The sequence below is a fragment of the Aethalodelphis obliquidens genome, unplaced genomic scaffold (assembly GCF_003676395.1).
Source record: "Aethalodelphis obliquidens isolate GAN/ISIS:26980383/991018 unplaced genomic scaffold, ASM367639v1 scaffold118, whole genome shotgun sequence".
Lineage (NCBI taxonomy): Eukaryota > Metazoa > Chordata > Mammalia > Artiodactyla > Delphinidae > Aethalodelphis > Aethalodelphis obliquidens.
Window position 1 is genome coordinate 2,857,695 of NW_020838062.1, and position 14,748 is coordinate 2,872,442.

A 14,748-nucleotide genomic window follows, 5' to 3' on the forward strand; every position below is an offset into this window, starting at 1 on the left:
GCGCCCACACACCCAGCTGTGCGGGACCTTGGCTCAACTCAGGACCTGGCTTCTACCCCATCCTTGTGGCTCTGTGCCGGGGTCAGGAGGAGAGAGGCGTGAGGGGCCATCACGGCCCAGGGATTCGTGGCGCGTGTCACCTGGGCACTGCAGGAGGCTGCTGGGCAGCGGGTGCTAAGGCCCCTGGCCGGGAGGTGAGCTGGAAGGCGCAGCAGAACCCAGGATCGGAGCCTCCTCTGGAGGCTAGGGCCCTGCCCTTCCCTCAGGGCTCAGCCTTGGGCCCCAAATGGGTGGGGAAGGGAGTCCATGCCCAGCTTCTGGCTAGGACTTTCTTTCAAGCTCTCCTCTCCCCTCCCCTCCCTCCCTCTCTGGCTGTCCTCTTCTCACTCCACCCGCCCCCCCCACATTAACCCTCCCCGTGCCAGTCCCGGTGGACCCTGGCTGCCGGGGCTGATGGGGCAAGGGACAGGCCTCCCCCAACCCCCTGCACCCTGGGTTGTCTCTTGGTGCCCCCCAACTGCCCCATCCCCGCTCTGAGCACCCCCAGCTCAGTCTGGGGCCCTCCCAGCCCTCTGTTCTCCTCTGCCTCGGCCCTGGCCACCGGCCCCTTGCTTTCTCTGGGGCAGGCAGCGGGGTGTCTGGCTCTCTCCTCTCTTCCGCTGGCTTCCCAGGGCAGCTTTCCTCTCCCACCCTCGCTGGCCCTCAGGCCCTGGTCTCCGGGCTCCTGTCCCCTTTCCCCTCGCCCTCCACCGTCCTCCGCCGCCGCCGCCCGGGGAAAGGCGCTCCCCACCCTCCACGCTGCTCTCCTTTCTGTGGTCTCTCCTCTCTCTGCCACTCAGTCCTGTTGGTGTTCCTGTGGCTTTTCAGGATCTGCCCCCTTCCACAATCTAGATGCATCTAAAGTAGACGAAGGAAATTCCTCGCGCATGCGTGCACCCCGCCCCCACCTCCTGGGGACTCTCCGTGTCCACCCCCACCCCACCCCCCGTCCCTGTCTCCCTCTGACTCTTTCCCTCTCCGCTTCCCCTGCTGCCCCCTGCCCCCGCTTTCTGCTGCTGTCTCTGCCTCTCCGTCCTTCTGTCTCTGTCTCTCCTGGATTCTCCTTTTCCTCCTGCCCCCTCATCCTCCATTCCCACAGCCGCCCTGACTCATGCCTTCCTGCCTGGCCTCCCCCAGGGCCCCGCGATGGCGCCCCGGCCTCCACTGGGCGCCTGCCTGCTGCTCGTGCTGCCACTGCTGTGCCCACCGCTCACCCCGACGTGGGCACACCGCTTCCCAGCGCCCAATACCACCCTCAACCGCTTGGCGCTGGCCCCAGGCCGGGGCGCGCTCTACGTGGGCGCGGTGAACCGCCTTTTCCAGCTCAGCCCCGCGCTGCGGCTCGAGTCGGTGGCCGTCACAGGCCCGGTCCTCGACAGCCCCGACTGCGTGCCCTTCCGGGAGCCGGCCGAGTGCCCGCAGGCCCGGCTCACCGACAACGCCAATCAGCTGCTGCTGGTGAGCGGCCGGGCCCGGGAGCTGGTGGCCTGCGGGCAGGTGCGGCAGGGAGTGTGTGAGAAGCGGCGCCTCGAGGATGTGGCGCAGCTGCTGTACCGGGCCGAGGACCCCGGCGACGGGCAGTTCGTGGCTGCCAATGCCGTGGGCGTGGCTACGGTGGGCCTGGTGGTGCCCGGGCCAGGCCAGGACCTCCTGCTGGTGGCCAGGGGCCTGGCGGGCAAGCTGTCGGGCGGGGTGCCACCCCTGACCGTGCGCCAGCTGGCTGGGCCACAGCCCTTCTCCAGCGAGGGCCTGGGCCGCTTGGTGGTGGGCGACCTCTCCGACTACAACAACAGCTACGTGGCGGCCCTCGCTGACGCTCGCTCGGCCTACTTCGTCTTCCGCCGCCGTGGGGCCCGGGCACAGGCCGAGTACCGCTCCTACGTGGCTCGGGTCTGCCTGGGGGATGCCAACCTCTACTCCTACGTGGAGGTGCCCCTCACCTGCCGGGGCCACGGCCTCATCCAGGCCGCCTCCCTCGCCCCAGGCGCCTTACTGGGAGCGTTTGCTGCCGGCCCGAGGGGGGCGCAGGCGGCCCTGTGCGCCTTTCCCCTGGCCGACCTGGACGCGACCATGGAGCGGGCCCGGCGCCTTTGCTACACCACGGGCGGCCGGGGCCCCGGCGGCACGGAGGAAGCCACCGTGGAGTACGGCGTCACATCGCGCTGCGTCACCCTGCCGCCCGTGAGTGGCTGGGCCCGGGCCTCACCCCTGCCCTCTCACCTGAGGCTTTCCGCACCGCCACCTGGCAGCGGCTCCCGCCTCTCCCGCGGCCTCGTGTTGCCCGGCCTGCCACCCCGGCCCTGTCCCTCTGTGGACCTGCAGCATCTCTCTGACCAGGGCCGGGGCTGCCACACGTAGTCCTGGCCGAGGGCAGCTGGACGCTCTCATGTGACAATCGCCTGTGACCTCTGCTTTAGAGGATGTCAAGGAGGGGCCCGCTTGTCTGAGTCTCCTTGGCCAGTCTCTCCCTCTCTGCAGTGCAACCTTGAGCCCTTCTCGCCTGCTGCCTTGCCATCCTGGGCTGACTGCAGATCTGGGCCCAGGGAAGGTACCTCGTGCCTCTTCCAGGAATTGAATCCCCCCTCTCCGCCCCTGCAGGACTCCCCCGAGTCATACCCCTGTGGCGACGAACACACCCCGAGCCCCATTGCGGGCCGCCAGCCCCTGGAGGCGGGGCCTCTGCTGCAGCTCAGAAACTCCATCAGCGCAGTCGCAGCCCTCCAGGCAGACGGACACACGATAGCGTTCCTGGGGGACGTCCAGGGCCAGCTGCATAAAGTAAGGGCCTGATGAAGGCAGGGCGGGCCTCGGCCAGACCCCCGGTCCCAGCCTCAATGCTGCCAGGCCGGGCCCGGCCTCAGTGGCCTGACTGGAGGCGCTCCTGCCCTGTGGTGGCTCACAGGAGCCCCGTGAGCCGCGGGTTCCTTCCACACCTCTCGGCCTGTACCCTGCTGGCAGGTCGGAAAGCCAGGCCACACACTGAGGTCTGCTTCCCAGATGTGTGGCTCAGGACGCCTCCCAGGCGGCCCCCACTTCTCCGGCCGATAAGAGGAGACTCTTGCCTTTTCATGACCTGCTTGTCTCTCCACAACTGCCCTTCCTCCCCTGGCACCCAAGGGCCCCACCCAGGGTGGCTCTGCCCCCCTAGCTGGGTGAGGCTGAAGGGGGAGGCGACATGGGCAGGCTGGATGCCCGTGGGCCTGCCCCACCCTCCACGGCACAGCCTGGCCGCCCTGGGCCGGCAAGAAGGGGAGACAGCTCTGTGGGCCGGGATGCTCCCCGGGAACCCCAGCCGGGACAGCACCTCCTACGAACGGTTAGCCTGCGGCCATCTTGAGAGCGGGCCTTGGCTCGGCGGGCTGGCCCAGCCCTGCCCTTGTCATCCCCCCAGGTCTTCCTCAATGGCACCCGAGGCCAGGTGTACCACTCACAACAAGTGGGGCCCCTGGGCTCGGCCATCAGCCCCGACCTGCTGGTGGACAGCAGCGGCAGCCACCTCTACGTGCTGACTTCCCAGCAGGTGAGGGCTGTCCCGGGGGTGGGGGGTGAGCACACGAGGCCCGAGGCCCCGCAGCCACCACCTCCGTACCCTGCCGCCTGTCCAGGTGGACCGCTTACCCGTGGCAGCCTGCCCCCAGTTCCCCGACTGCAGCAGCTGCCTCCAGGCCCGGGACCCCCTGTGCGGCTGGTGCGTCCTGCAGGGCAGGTGAGTGGGGGCCGCTCCCGGAGCACTTCTAGGTGGGCCAGGAGGCCGGGTCGTGTCCCCGAGGTGGGATGCAGGGCCGTCGCTGAGTTCCCCCATCCTGCCCTGCGTGCCCAACCGAGAATCTGGTGGGCATCTCCTTCCCCCCACTGCCCAGCCTGTCCACTTCTCCTCCCCCCAGCCCCTTCTGGGCCAGGCCTCCGTCACCTCTCTCAGGTGTCCCCTGGCCCACTCCAGCTCCTCTCCAGCCCACGCTCCTCACAGCAGCCTCAGGAATCCCTCACGGCAACCCTAAGTCAGGTTCACGTGCTCATGCACTTGGCCCCTTCCTCTCTGAGCAGAGTCCCTTTCACCCCCACTGCTTGCTGCGCTCCAGCTGGGCTGTCCTCCCAAGCCCCTTGCCGCAAATCACCCAGGGAGCCTGAGTCCCACACAGGGACCCAACGGGCCCCTGCCCCACAGGTGTACCCGCAAGGGCCAATGCGGGCGGGCAGCCCAGCCCAACCAGTGGCTATGGAGCTACGAGGACGGCCGCTGCCTGCACATCCAGAGCCTGCTGCCGGCCCACCATCCCCGCCAGGAGCAGGGCCAGGTCAGATGCCTGCCGCCGCCTGCCGCCACCTGCCGGGGCGGGGGCTGCCCCGTCTTCCTCCTCTCCCGCTGCCTCCGCTCCCAGCCCTCCCTCTCCCTCGGCGAGCTGTGCTTTCCTCGCATGCGTCGCAGGTCACCTTGTCTGTGCCCCGGCTGCCCACCCTCACCGTGGACGAATACTTCCACTGTGCCTTTGGGAACTATGACAGCTTGGCTCACGTGGAAGGGACCCACGTGGCCTGCGTCACCCCTCCCCAAGACCAGCTGCCGCATAACCCTCCAGGCACAGGTGAGGGGCCCCCGGGGCGAGGGGCAAGGGGGGAGCCGGAGGGGCAGGAGCCACATGGCCGCCCCTGCCACCACCATATGCCCCCCAGAGCACATCACCTTGCCCCTGGCCCTGATGTTCGAGGACGTGGTCGTGGCTACCGCCAACTTCTCCTTCTACGACTGCGGTGCCGTGCAGGCCTTGGACGCGGCTGCCCCGTGAGTGCCGGGCCCAGCTGCTGGGTGGGGGTGGTGAGTCCCGATGGCGCCCCACCTGAGCGTCCCCCCGTCCCCCCAGGTGCAGTGCTTGTGTGGGCAGCCGCTGGAGGTGCCACTGGTGCCCCCAGAGCAGCCGCTGTGTGTACGGGGAACGCTGCCCGGAGGGCGAGAGGACCATCTACAGTGCCCAACAGGTGGGCGGGCCCAGCCTGCTGGCTTCTCTTCACCTCCGCCGTGCGCCCGCCCTACCCCGGGCCCGCCTAGGCCCCTCGACTCCTGAAGCGCTAAGGGGTCTCCTTTCCCCAGGTGGACATCCAGGTGCGGGGCCCAGGGGCTTGTCCCCGGGTCGAGGGCCTGGTAGGCCCCCTCCTGGTGCCTGTGGGCTGGGAGAGCCGTTTGGCCCTGCGCGTGCGGAACCTTCAGCATTTCCGGGTGAGCATTCCGGTGGGTGGGGGACAGCGACAGTGGGGGAGGAGCAGTGGTAGCGGCTGACAGCGTCCAGGATGCTGACAGAGCCCACCCCCAGGGCCTGCCTGCCTCCTACCACTGCTGGCTGGAGCTGCCCGGAGAACTGCAGAGGCTGCCAGCCTCCCTGGAGGAGGTGGCCGGGGACGCCGGCCTCATCCACTGCCAGGCCCAGCAGGTGGGCAGCTGCCCCATAGCCTCACCTGCCACTGGACGCGCGGGCCCTCAGGGGCTCGTCCCCTTCAGCCTGTCGTCACTCAGGAGGCCTGCCGTGGGCAGGCCTGGGCGTACACAGGAACGTGGCGCCCACAGCCCCTACTGGGAGACGCGGCGGGGGCGGGGGGCAGGGGGGGGGCTGAACAATGGCACGCATTCTGGGAGGAGCGTCCTGGAGGAGGCGGGGGGGCGGTCAGGGGGTGTCCCGAGTTGGGTCGGGCCTGACCCCGCCCTCCACCCACAGTTCCAGCCCTCCATGGCCCAGCGGGAGCTCCCGGTGCCCATCTACGTCACCCGGGGCGAGGGCCAGAGGCTGGACAATGCCCGCACTCTTCATGGTGAGCCTGGGGGCGGCACAGCAGGCAGGGCGGGGTGTGCAGCTGGGGGAGGCGCCTCAGCGCACCGCCTGGCCTTCCCTAGTGACCCTGTACGACTGCGCGGTGGGCCACCCCGACTGCAGCCACTGCCAGGCGGCCAGCGGGAGCCTGGGCTGCCTGTGGTGCAGCCACGACCGGCCCACCTGCCGCTACGGGCCGCTGTGCCCGCCGGGGGCCGTGGAGCTGCTGTGTCCCGCACCCAGCATCAACGCGGTGAGCCCCCAGCCCTCCCCCACGGCCCAGCCTCTCACTCATCCGCCATCCCCCATCGCGGTCCGCCTGGCCCCGCCCTGCCCCCCACTGTCTCAGCTTTACCAGGGTCAGCGCAGCCCTGCCCCAGGCCCCCAAACCCTAGCAGCTGTGTCCCACCTCAGTCTGGTTGGCTGGCCAGGCACCCCCCGACACCGCAAAGGAGGAGCAGGTTGGGGGCATCCCATCACCACCCTTCCCTGTTGCAGATTGAGCCCCTGACCGGCCCCCCTGAGGGCGGCTTGGCCCTCACCATCCTGGGCTCCAACCTGGGCCGGGACTTTGCCGACGTGCAGGACGCCGTGAGCGTGGCTGGCCGGCCCTGCAGCCCTGACCCCTCTCTCTACCGCATCTCTGCCCGGTGAGGCATCCTGGCAGCCGGGGGCGGAGGGACGCCCTCCCAAGGAGGCCCTCAGAGACTGGCCGCCCAGAGAGAAGGGAGGCTCGCAGCCAAGAAACGTGGGCCCGGGTCAGATGCGCCGAAGGAAGATGAGGCCGGGGGCAGGGGGGGGGGTTGGCAGCGAGAGGAGTGGAGGGGGTGGGCTCTGGAAAGCGGCCGGCAGGCGGCCTGTGGCTCCCGACAGGCGAGGGCCCGGCCCACGGGGGTCCTGAGCAGCTATCGGGCCTTCGCTCTGCAGAATTGTGTGTGTGACATCTCCTGCCCCCAACGGCACCGTGGGCCCAATCCAAGTGGCCGTTAAGAGTCGGCCACCGGGCATCTCAACCCAGCACTTCACCTACCAGGTCAGTGCCCACCCAGGGTGGTCCCCACAGAGGGGGCAGTAGAAAGAAGGGACAGGAGGGCAGTGACACCTACGTGAGGATTTCCAACCTGACCTAAGGTTAGTGGGAAGCGTCACCTCATGTCCAGGAGGGAAGCCACGCGATCCGAGTGATCGTTCTGGCCACTGAGTGGACGGTGGGCTGTGGGCAGCGGCGGGATGGTGAGGACGCTGCCCACCGGCCGCTGTCCAGGAGGGAGGCAAGCAGCGGAAGCAGTGAGTGCAGCGGCCGCCGGATGGCCAGGGGGACCACTCGGGGACGCAGACCTGTCAGGACTTGCTGCCCACCCGGATGCCTGCGGGCAAGGGGATGGGGGAGAGCAGGGATGCCTCCAGGTGCCAGCCTGAGCCCTCGAGACTTGCTGGAGCCAGAGAGCCCGGGGTGGGAGCAGTGGGTGCAGGGGCAGGGGCAGCACCCCAAGGAGGTGACTGGATCTTAGGGCTTAGAGCTGCGGGGAGGGGGGCCTGGGAGGTGCAAGCCGCGGCAGAGGACGAGGAGACGCAGCGAGGAGAGAAGAGCACCCCCTGGTGGGGCAGGGCGGCTGGCAGGAGAGCTGCGGGGCTGCAGGAGCTGGGCACAGGGCTTCCGGAGGGAGAACAGGGTCAGTCGTGGCCCAGGAGGCAGAGCTGAGAAGTGGGCCTCCACGTGCCCCAGCTTGCCCTGTCCCCCAGGACCCCGTCCTGCTGAGCCTGAGTCCCCAGTGGGGCCCCCAGGCAGGGGGCACCCAGCTCACCATCCATGGGCAGCACCTGCAGACGGGAGGCAACATCAGTGCCTTTGTGGGCAGCCAGCCCTGTCGTATGTGAGTCCCTCCTCCTGGCCCCAGCTGGTCGCTGTCAGCTGGGGATACTCCCTACGGGCCCCAGCGTCCCCTTGCGTACAATGCGGGCGATGAGCTCAGGGCTCCCCAAGGCCCCCGTGAAAGTCCCAGGTCCACGGCTGCCGTGCCCACCCCAGGGGTCTCTGCCCTTGGTGAGGGAGGCAAAGCAGGCCTCTGGTGGGGAGGCCGGGCTGAGGCTAGAGCCCAAGATGCCAGACACCTCCCCACCCTGCAGAAGGGAGCCAGTGTGTCCTGAGGCCATCGTGTGCCACACCACGCCCCAGGCCAGCCCAGGAGAAGCTGTGGTTCGAGTGGTCTTCGGCCGTGCCCAGCGCACGCTGCTTGCCAGCCCCTTCCACTACACCGCCGACCCCCAGCTCGTGGCGGCGGAGCCCAGCGTCAGCTTCCGGGGGTGAGGACCTGATCCACCTGGGGCAACCTGTGCACCCTGCCGGGAGGGCGGGCAGCCAGGACTGGACTGGGCTGCCCGCCGCCCCTGGTCCTGCTGAGTGCTATCCTGGCGCAGGGGCGGGCGGCTGATCCGAGTCAGGGGCACGGGCCTGGACGTGGTAGAGCGGCCCCTGCTGTCCGTGTGGCTGGAGGCCGCGGAGGAGACGGCTGTGGCGGTGCAGCCCCGGGACCCGACCCCCAGGGGGAGCTGTCGGGCCCCCGCCGCAGCGCCCCAGGCTTGCACCCAGCTTGAGGGGGGCCTGCTGCAGGTGAGGCCCCACCAGCAGGTGACGCCGTGCCCCGTGAGGGGGTGGGGTGGCCCCCACGTCCCTGGGAGCGAGTGGGCAGCCCTGGCTCACCCTGCCTCGTCCTGGCCCCGCCGCCTCACAGTGCTCCACCGTCTGCTCCATCAACTCGTCCAGCCTCCTCCTGTGCCGGAGCCCTGCAGTGCCGGACGGGGCCAGCCCTCGGCGCGTCTTCTTCGCCCTGGACAACGTGCATGTGGACTTCGCCCGCGCCAGTGGGGGCCAGGACTTCCTGTACCAGCCCAACCCCCGCCTGGCCCCGCTCAGCCGCGCCCGCCCCTACCGCCTCAAGCCAGGCCACATCCTGGACGTGGAGGTGAGGCCTTCTGCCGGCCGCCGCTGCGCGAGGGCTGCGGGCACCAGCTGGGTGGCTCGACTCAGGCCCCGGATCCGGCTTCCAGGGTGAGGGTCTCAACCTGGGCATCAGCAAGGAGGAGGTGCGCGTGCACATCGGCGACGGCGAGTGCCTGGTGAAGACTCTCACGCTCACCCACCTGTACTGCGAGCCGCCCGCGCGGGCCCCGCAGCCCACCAACGGCTCCAGACCCCTGCCGCAGTTCGTGGTGAGGCTGGGCCCCGGGTGCCGGGCTGGGCGGGCGGAGCGCTGCAGGCCGGCGCTCAAGAGCCCTGCGTCCCCACCGCAGGTGCAGATGGGCAACGTGCGGCTGCCACTGGGCCCCGTCCAGTACGAGGCTGAGCCCGCGCTCTCTGCCTTCCCCGTGGAGGCCCAGGCGGGCCTGGGCCTGGGCGTGGCCGTGCCGATCGCCGCCGTGCTCCTCCTGACCCTCGTGTACAGGTGAGGGGGCCGCCCTGCCACGTGTGCACCCGCGCCAACTCCCCTCCTCACCTTTGGAAAGGGTGGCCCACGGCGGGCCTCTGCACAGGCGGCCATCTTGGCTCAGTGGCCTCGGCCCAGGCAGTTCTGGTCCCATGGCTGACACCTGGCCCCTGGGCCGCAGGCACAAGAGCAAGCAGGCCCTGCGGGACTACCAGAAGGTTCTGGTGCAGCTGGAGAACCTGGAGATCGGCGTAGGCGACCAGTGCCGAAAGGAGTTCACAGGTCGGGAGAGGGCGGTGGGGAGGGGGTAGAGGGCGGACCTGGGCCTGAGCTCACACCTCGGTGGCTCCTGGCCTACAGACCTGATGACGGAGATGACTGACCTCAGCAGCGACCTGGAGGCCAGCGGGATCCCCTTCCTGGACTACCGCACATACGCCGAGCGCGTCTTCTTCCCTGGGCGCGGCAGCTGCCCGCTGCAGCCTGCCCTCGAGGGGCCCGGGGAAGAGGGCCGACGCGCGCCGGTGCGCCAGGGCCTCATGCAGCTCTCCAACCTGCTCAACAGCAAGCCCTTCCTCCTTACGGTGAGGGCCGCGGGGGCGGGGGGCGGGCCAGGCAGCAGGCGTGGGCTCAGGCGTGGGAGGATGTGTGGGGCGCAGGGCTTCCCGGGGTGGGTGCCAGCACCCCCTCCTCCCGCCTAGCTCATCCACACCCTGGAGGAGCAGCCCAGCTTCTCCCAGCGGGACCGCTGCCTCGTGGCCTCGCTGCTGTCCCTGGCGCTGCACGGCAAGCTCGAGTACCTGACCGACATCGTGAGGACGCTGCTCGGAGACCTGGCTGCCCATTACGTGCAGAAGAACCCCAAGCTCATGCTACGCAGGTTGGCCTTGGCCTGACCGGTCCCGGCAGCAGGGGAGCTGGCTCCGCCCAGCCCTGTCCTGGCGTGGGTGGGGCTGGGAAGCCCTGGGAGGCGGGCTGGGTCCGGAGCCGCTGGTGGGGAAGCAGATGGGCATCCTGAGCGGCGAGCCGGGCACAAAGGGTGGCCAGGCGGAGCAGCTCTGCCCTCCTGCTACCGCCTGCCTCAGCCTGGACACAGGGTGGCCCTGCAGCAGCCCCTCTGACCCGGGGCCTGCTCCCTGCAGGACGGAGACTATGGTGGAGAAGCTGCTCACCAACTGGGTGTCCATCTGTCTCTACACCTTCCTGAGGGTGAGGGCCCCTCTCCCCTCACGCCATTCTGGGGCTGCTGCCTCTGGCCTCACTGATCTGCGCCCCCATTCCGCCCAGGGGCCTCGGGCTCGAGGGCGGGGTGTCGGTGAGGGGCAGGCTACGAACATTTGCCCGGCTGGATGTGAAGCGGAGGCCGCTGGCGTTGCCTGCCGTCTATCTTCGCTCCGTGCAGCGGGCCGCCCCTCCCTGCCCGCACCGCCCACCGCCCCCCAGCTGACGCCAGCCCTTCCTGGTGGTTGCAGGAGGTAGCGGGTGAGCCGCTCTACGTGCTCCTGCGGGCCATCCAGTACCAGGTGGACAAGGGCCCTGTGGACGCCGTGACAGGCAAGGCAAAACGGACCCTGAACGACAGCCGCCTGCTGCGGGAGGACGTGGAATTCCGAACCCTGACGCTGACGGTGCTGGCTGGCCCGGGGGTTGGTGGGGCTGCGGCGGGCAGCATGGCGCAGCGCGTGCCTGCCCGGGTGCTCGACACGGACACAATCACCCAGGTCAAGGAGAAGGTGCTGGACCAAGTCTACAAGGGCACCCCCTTCTCCCAGAGGCCCTCAGTGCACGCCCTAGACCTCGGTGAGAACCTACCCCTCCCGCCCCGCCCGAGGCTCTTCTCACCTGTGGCCACTCGGCTCTGCCCTACGGGAACAGGCCGTGGGCTGACCGGCTTCCCTGGGTCCCCCCAAGAGTGGCGCTCAGGCCTGGCTGGTCACCTAACCCTGTCGGACGAGGACCTGACCTCAGTGACACAGAACCGCTGGAAGAGACTCAACACCCTGCAGCACTACAAGGTGCCGGGCAGGTGGGCGCTGGGGGCAGGCTCCCGCCTCGGGGTCAGCCAGGGAGGGAGCCCAGCCTCTGCTCCCCTCCCCGCCAGGTCCCGGATGGAGCCACGGTGAGGCTCATTCCCCAGCTGCACAACGGAGGCGCCGTCTCCCAGAGCCCGGCCCCGAGCTGCCCCTCTGGGCAGAGTGAGTCCCGTGGCCCAGCCGCACCAACCTGCCCCCGAGTTCGAGGTGGGCAGGCCGGAGTCCTGGTCATGCCGTCTGCCGTGTCCGGGTCTCCCCAAACCTCGCCAGCGGGGAAGCCACAACTCCAGGCTGAGCCAGGGGCCCGGGGTGGACGAGGGCGGCAGTGCGTCCGGGTCGGGGAGCTCCAGGGCCGTGGGGTGCTGGGCCGAGCGAGCCCCTGGGCTGCCACCCTGTCCTCCACATCTCTCTTACCCTGCGGCCCTCGGCGCCCCCGACCCTGCCCCACCTCACCAGGGAAGCAGGCTGGGCCTCCCGGCCGGCGGCATGAGAGTGCAAAGGACTGAGGGCCGGCTTCTGTGCCCTCAGACGTCCCCGCGCTGGAGGACGGTGAGGACGGCGGGGTCCGCCTCTGGCACCTGGTGAAAGTCGCCGATGAGCCAGAAGCAGCGAAGGCGCGGCGCAGCAGCCTGAGGGAGCCGGAGCGGGAGCGGACGCGGGCCAAGGCCATTCCGGAGATCTACCTCACCCGCCTGCTGTCCATGAAGGTAGGTGGGCCGGGGAGCTGGGGTGACGGGGCGGCCCCACCCACTGAGGCAGGCCGCGGCTGGCCGCGGCTTCGAGGCGCACACGCCCTGCCCCCCCCATACCGCCCACGCCTGCCTTCTAGGGCACACTGCAGAAGTTTGTGGACGACGCCTTCCAGGCCATCCTCAGCGTGAACCGGCCTGTGCCCATCGCTGTCAAGTACCTGTTTGACTTCCTGGACGAGCTGGCCGAGAAGCACGGCATTGAGGACCTGGAGACCTTACACATCTGGAAGACTAACAGGTGCCTCGCCTGCTGCCCCCGTGCAGAGAGGACGCTGCCAGGGCGGGGGCGGCAGGGCCGGGACAGAAGCCCAGGCCCGGCGGCCTTCGCCCTGGGTTCCCGGCTGCCCCCGCACGGACTCGCAGGCCAGCTCCCCGCACAGCTCAGGGCCGGGGACCAGGCTGAGGATGCCAGCTGGGGCAGCCTGCTCACACCGCGGCTGGCCCGTGTCCCCAGCCTGCTCTTGAGGTTCTGGGTGAACACCCTGAAGAACCCACAGCTCATCTTTGACGTGCGGGTGTCGGACAACGTGGACGCCGTCCTCACCGTCATTGCCCAGACCTTCATGGACTCCTGCACCATCTCGGAGCATAAAGTGGGCCGGGTGAGGGCAGAGGAAGAAAGCCTGGCGGGGGAGCCACGGGGGCTCGGAGAAGAGCCCTGGGTGGGGCTGGGGGGGCACGAGTGGCACAGTCAGAAAGCCAGGGCAGAGCTCCCCAGCTCCCGCTCACGCCCACCCCTGCCCAGAACAGGATTCCCCCGTGAACAAACTGCTCTACGCCCGGGAGATCCCTCGCTACAAGCAGATGGTGGAGAGGTAGGTGTCGGGGCATCACGGGTGAGGGAATGGGCGCTGCCTGCCCCTAACTCCGTCCCCTCCTCCAGGTACTACTCCGACATTCGCCAGAGCTCTCCGGCGAGCTACCAGGAGATGAACTCGGCCCTGGCCGAGCTCTCGGGGGTGAGGCCCGGCCCAGAGGGTGCACCCTTCCACAGCTGGGGCGGGGGAGGGGGGCAGAGGGGAAGGGGAGGCTTGGCTCGAGGCCCGGGCTGGGGCCTCAACCCCCGCGTGCTACCCCTAGAATTACACCTCCGCTCCCCACTGTCTGGAAGCTCTGCAAGAACTCTACACCCACATCCACAGGTACTACGACCAGGTGAGGCCCGGGGCACTCTGGGGGGGAGGGGCATGCCTCCAGAGCCCGGAGCCCAGAGCCCAGAGGGAGGCCCCAGGAGTCTCCCTGGGGGCGAGAGGCAGTGTCCAGGCCCAATCTGGGCAGAGGAGAGGAAAGGCCCAGGTTGGGGAAGGGGCTCGGCATCCGTCCAGATTCCTCAGGGAGCTCTGGCTCCCCAGGCTGCTACTGAGATGGAGCCAGGGCAGGGCGGCTGGTGGGCCGAGGGCCAGGGCCTCAGGCGGGCCGGCCTCCTCTGCTCTGGTAGATCATCAGTGCCCTGGAGGAGGACCCTGTGGGCCAGAAGATGCAACTGGCCTGCCGCCTGCAGCAGGTTGCCGCCCTGGTGGAGAACAAGGTGACTGACCTGTGAGCTGGGCAGCAGCAGGGTCTGCCAGTTCAATGCCCTGGACGGAGCCTGGACGGAGCCGGTGACACAGGAGTGGCTGGCAGAGAGCGGGAGCGGCTCCCTGCTGCCTACCCGCCCCCCCCGCCCCCTCCGCTTCCCTCCTTCCCCGCCTAGGCTTCTAACTTATAACCATCCTTTCTCCCTCCCCCTTCCCCACTGTATGTGTTTGCTGGAGCATCACATCTGGAAATAAAATAGAAATGTCTTTAGAAGAAGCCCAATGCCCAGCCCCACCTTCGCCTGTGAGTCTCTTCAGTGCCCCAGCACAGCCCTCCCCTCGGCCCAGGGCTACGACTTCTGCTACCTGAGAAAAAGAGGACTCCGAGGCCTTGCTCTCCTCCCTCCCCGACCCCTGCGGGAAAGGTGCCCCTGCCCTCAGGCCCCCAGCTATGCCACCCCATCCTCCCAGTCCTTTCCTCGGCACAGGGACGTAGAAGCAAGTGTCGCCAGTCACTGCCAGGCCCCCTCCGCTTCCCTCTGACTCTGACAGTCCCCAGCTGGCCTCCTGGCTCCCCTCTTCGCCCCCCAGCCCTCCTGGGAGCAGCCGGTGTTCTTTCTGAAGAGCCAAGGTGCCCACCGGTCTCTGCCGGAAGCCCACGGTAGTGCCCACAGGCTCGGGGGGCTCCTTGGCCGCCCAAGGCCTCCCCTCGTCTTCCCCACCCACACCAGCCACGGAGGTCTCCAGCCCATCCTGCTGCCTCCCTGGAGGCTTCCCCACCCACCCCCTTTCTGGGGACCCAATTCTTCCTCCTGGTCCCTTGGATGGGGTCCCAAGGTCACGAGCTCCAAGGGCTCTCTGCCTGACCCGGACATCTCTGCCACCAGCCCACTAGAGCTGTGGGCTTACTTGCTTCCCACTCGAGGACCCCTGAGGGCAGGGCCCGGAAGAACAGCTCCCCACGCCTCCTACGTGGATATGTGCACGTGTTGGAGCCAGTAAGCAAGGCAGGGCTGGGCCGCAGGGAGCCGGGAGAGACGGTGCAGCAGTAGAGTCCCAGGCGGGCCGTCCCCAGGCCGTCACTCAGGCCCAGCACCTGTGGTGGGAAGAGCTGCCCGCAGCTCACGCCCCTGACCTTTGCCTGGCCAGGGCCCCCAGCGACGCTACACTGAGGGACAGGAGGG

General features: G+C 69.2%; 1 protein-coding gene across 7 annotated transcripts; it reads left to right on the top strand.

Annotated features, from left to right (window-relative positions):
* The first annotated feature begins 1,040 nt into the window (after positions 1 to 1,040).
* On the top strand, positions 1,041 to 14,205 carry PLXNB3 (plexin B3). Of its 7 annotated transcripts, none has more exons than XM_027097970.1 (33): positions 1,080 to 2,220; positions 2,638 to 2,817; positions 3,431 to 3,559; positions 3,645 to 3,745; positions 4,205 to 4,334; positions 4,466 to 4,622; positions 4,711 to 4,819; positions 4,899 to 5,013; positions 5,126 to 5,251; positions 5,346 to 5,462; positions 5,745 to 5,838; positions 5,921 to 6,090; positions 6,336 to 6,487; positions 6,765 to 6,870; positions 7,581 to 7,711; positions 7,965 to 8,141; positions 8,256 to 8,448; positions 8,570 to 8,800; positions 8,886 to 9,280; positions 9,444 to 9,544; positions 9,623 to 9,846; positions 9,964 to 10,142; positions 10,405 to 10,471; positions 10,735 to 11,062; positions 11,174 to 11,277; positions 11,364 to 11,502; positions 11,824 to 12,002; positions 12,125 to 12,285; positions 12,502 to 12,649; positions 12,798 to 12,862; positions 12,931 to 13,006; positions 13,128 to 13,202; positions 13,486 to 13,619. In XM_027097970.1, the coding sequence occupies exons 1-33, from the start codon at positions 1,186 to 1,188 to the stop codon at positions 13,588 to 13,590; spliced, it is 5,799 nt and encodes a 1,932-aa protein (XP_026953771.1). In that variant the 5' UTR covers positions 1,080 to 1,185; the 3' UTR covers positions 13,591 to 13,619. The 7 variants fall into 7 exon arrangements, 6 of the variants coding, with proteins under 6 accessions (XP_026953772.1, XP_026953771.1, XP_026953770.1 ...); XM_027097969.1 differs by having other exon boundaries at positions 8,886 to 9,047; positions 9,129 to 9,280; positions 10,735 to 11,277; XM_027097971.1 differs by having other exon boundaries at positions 1,041 to 2,220; positions 10,735 to 11,277.
* Positions 14,206 to 14,748: the final 543 nt, after the last annotated feature.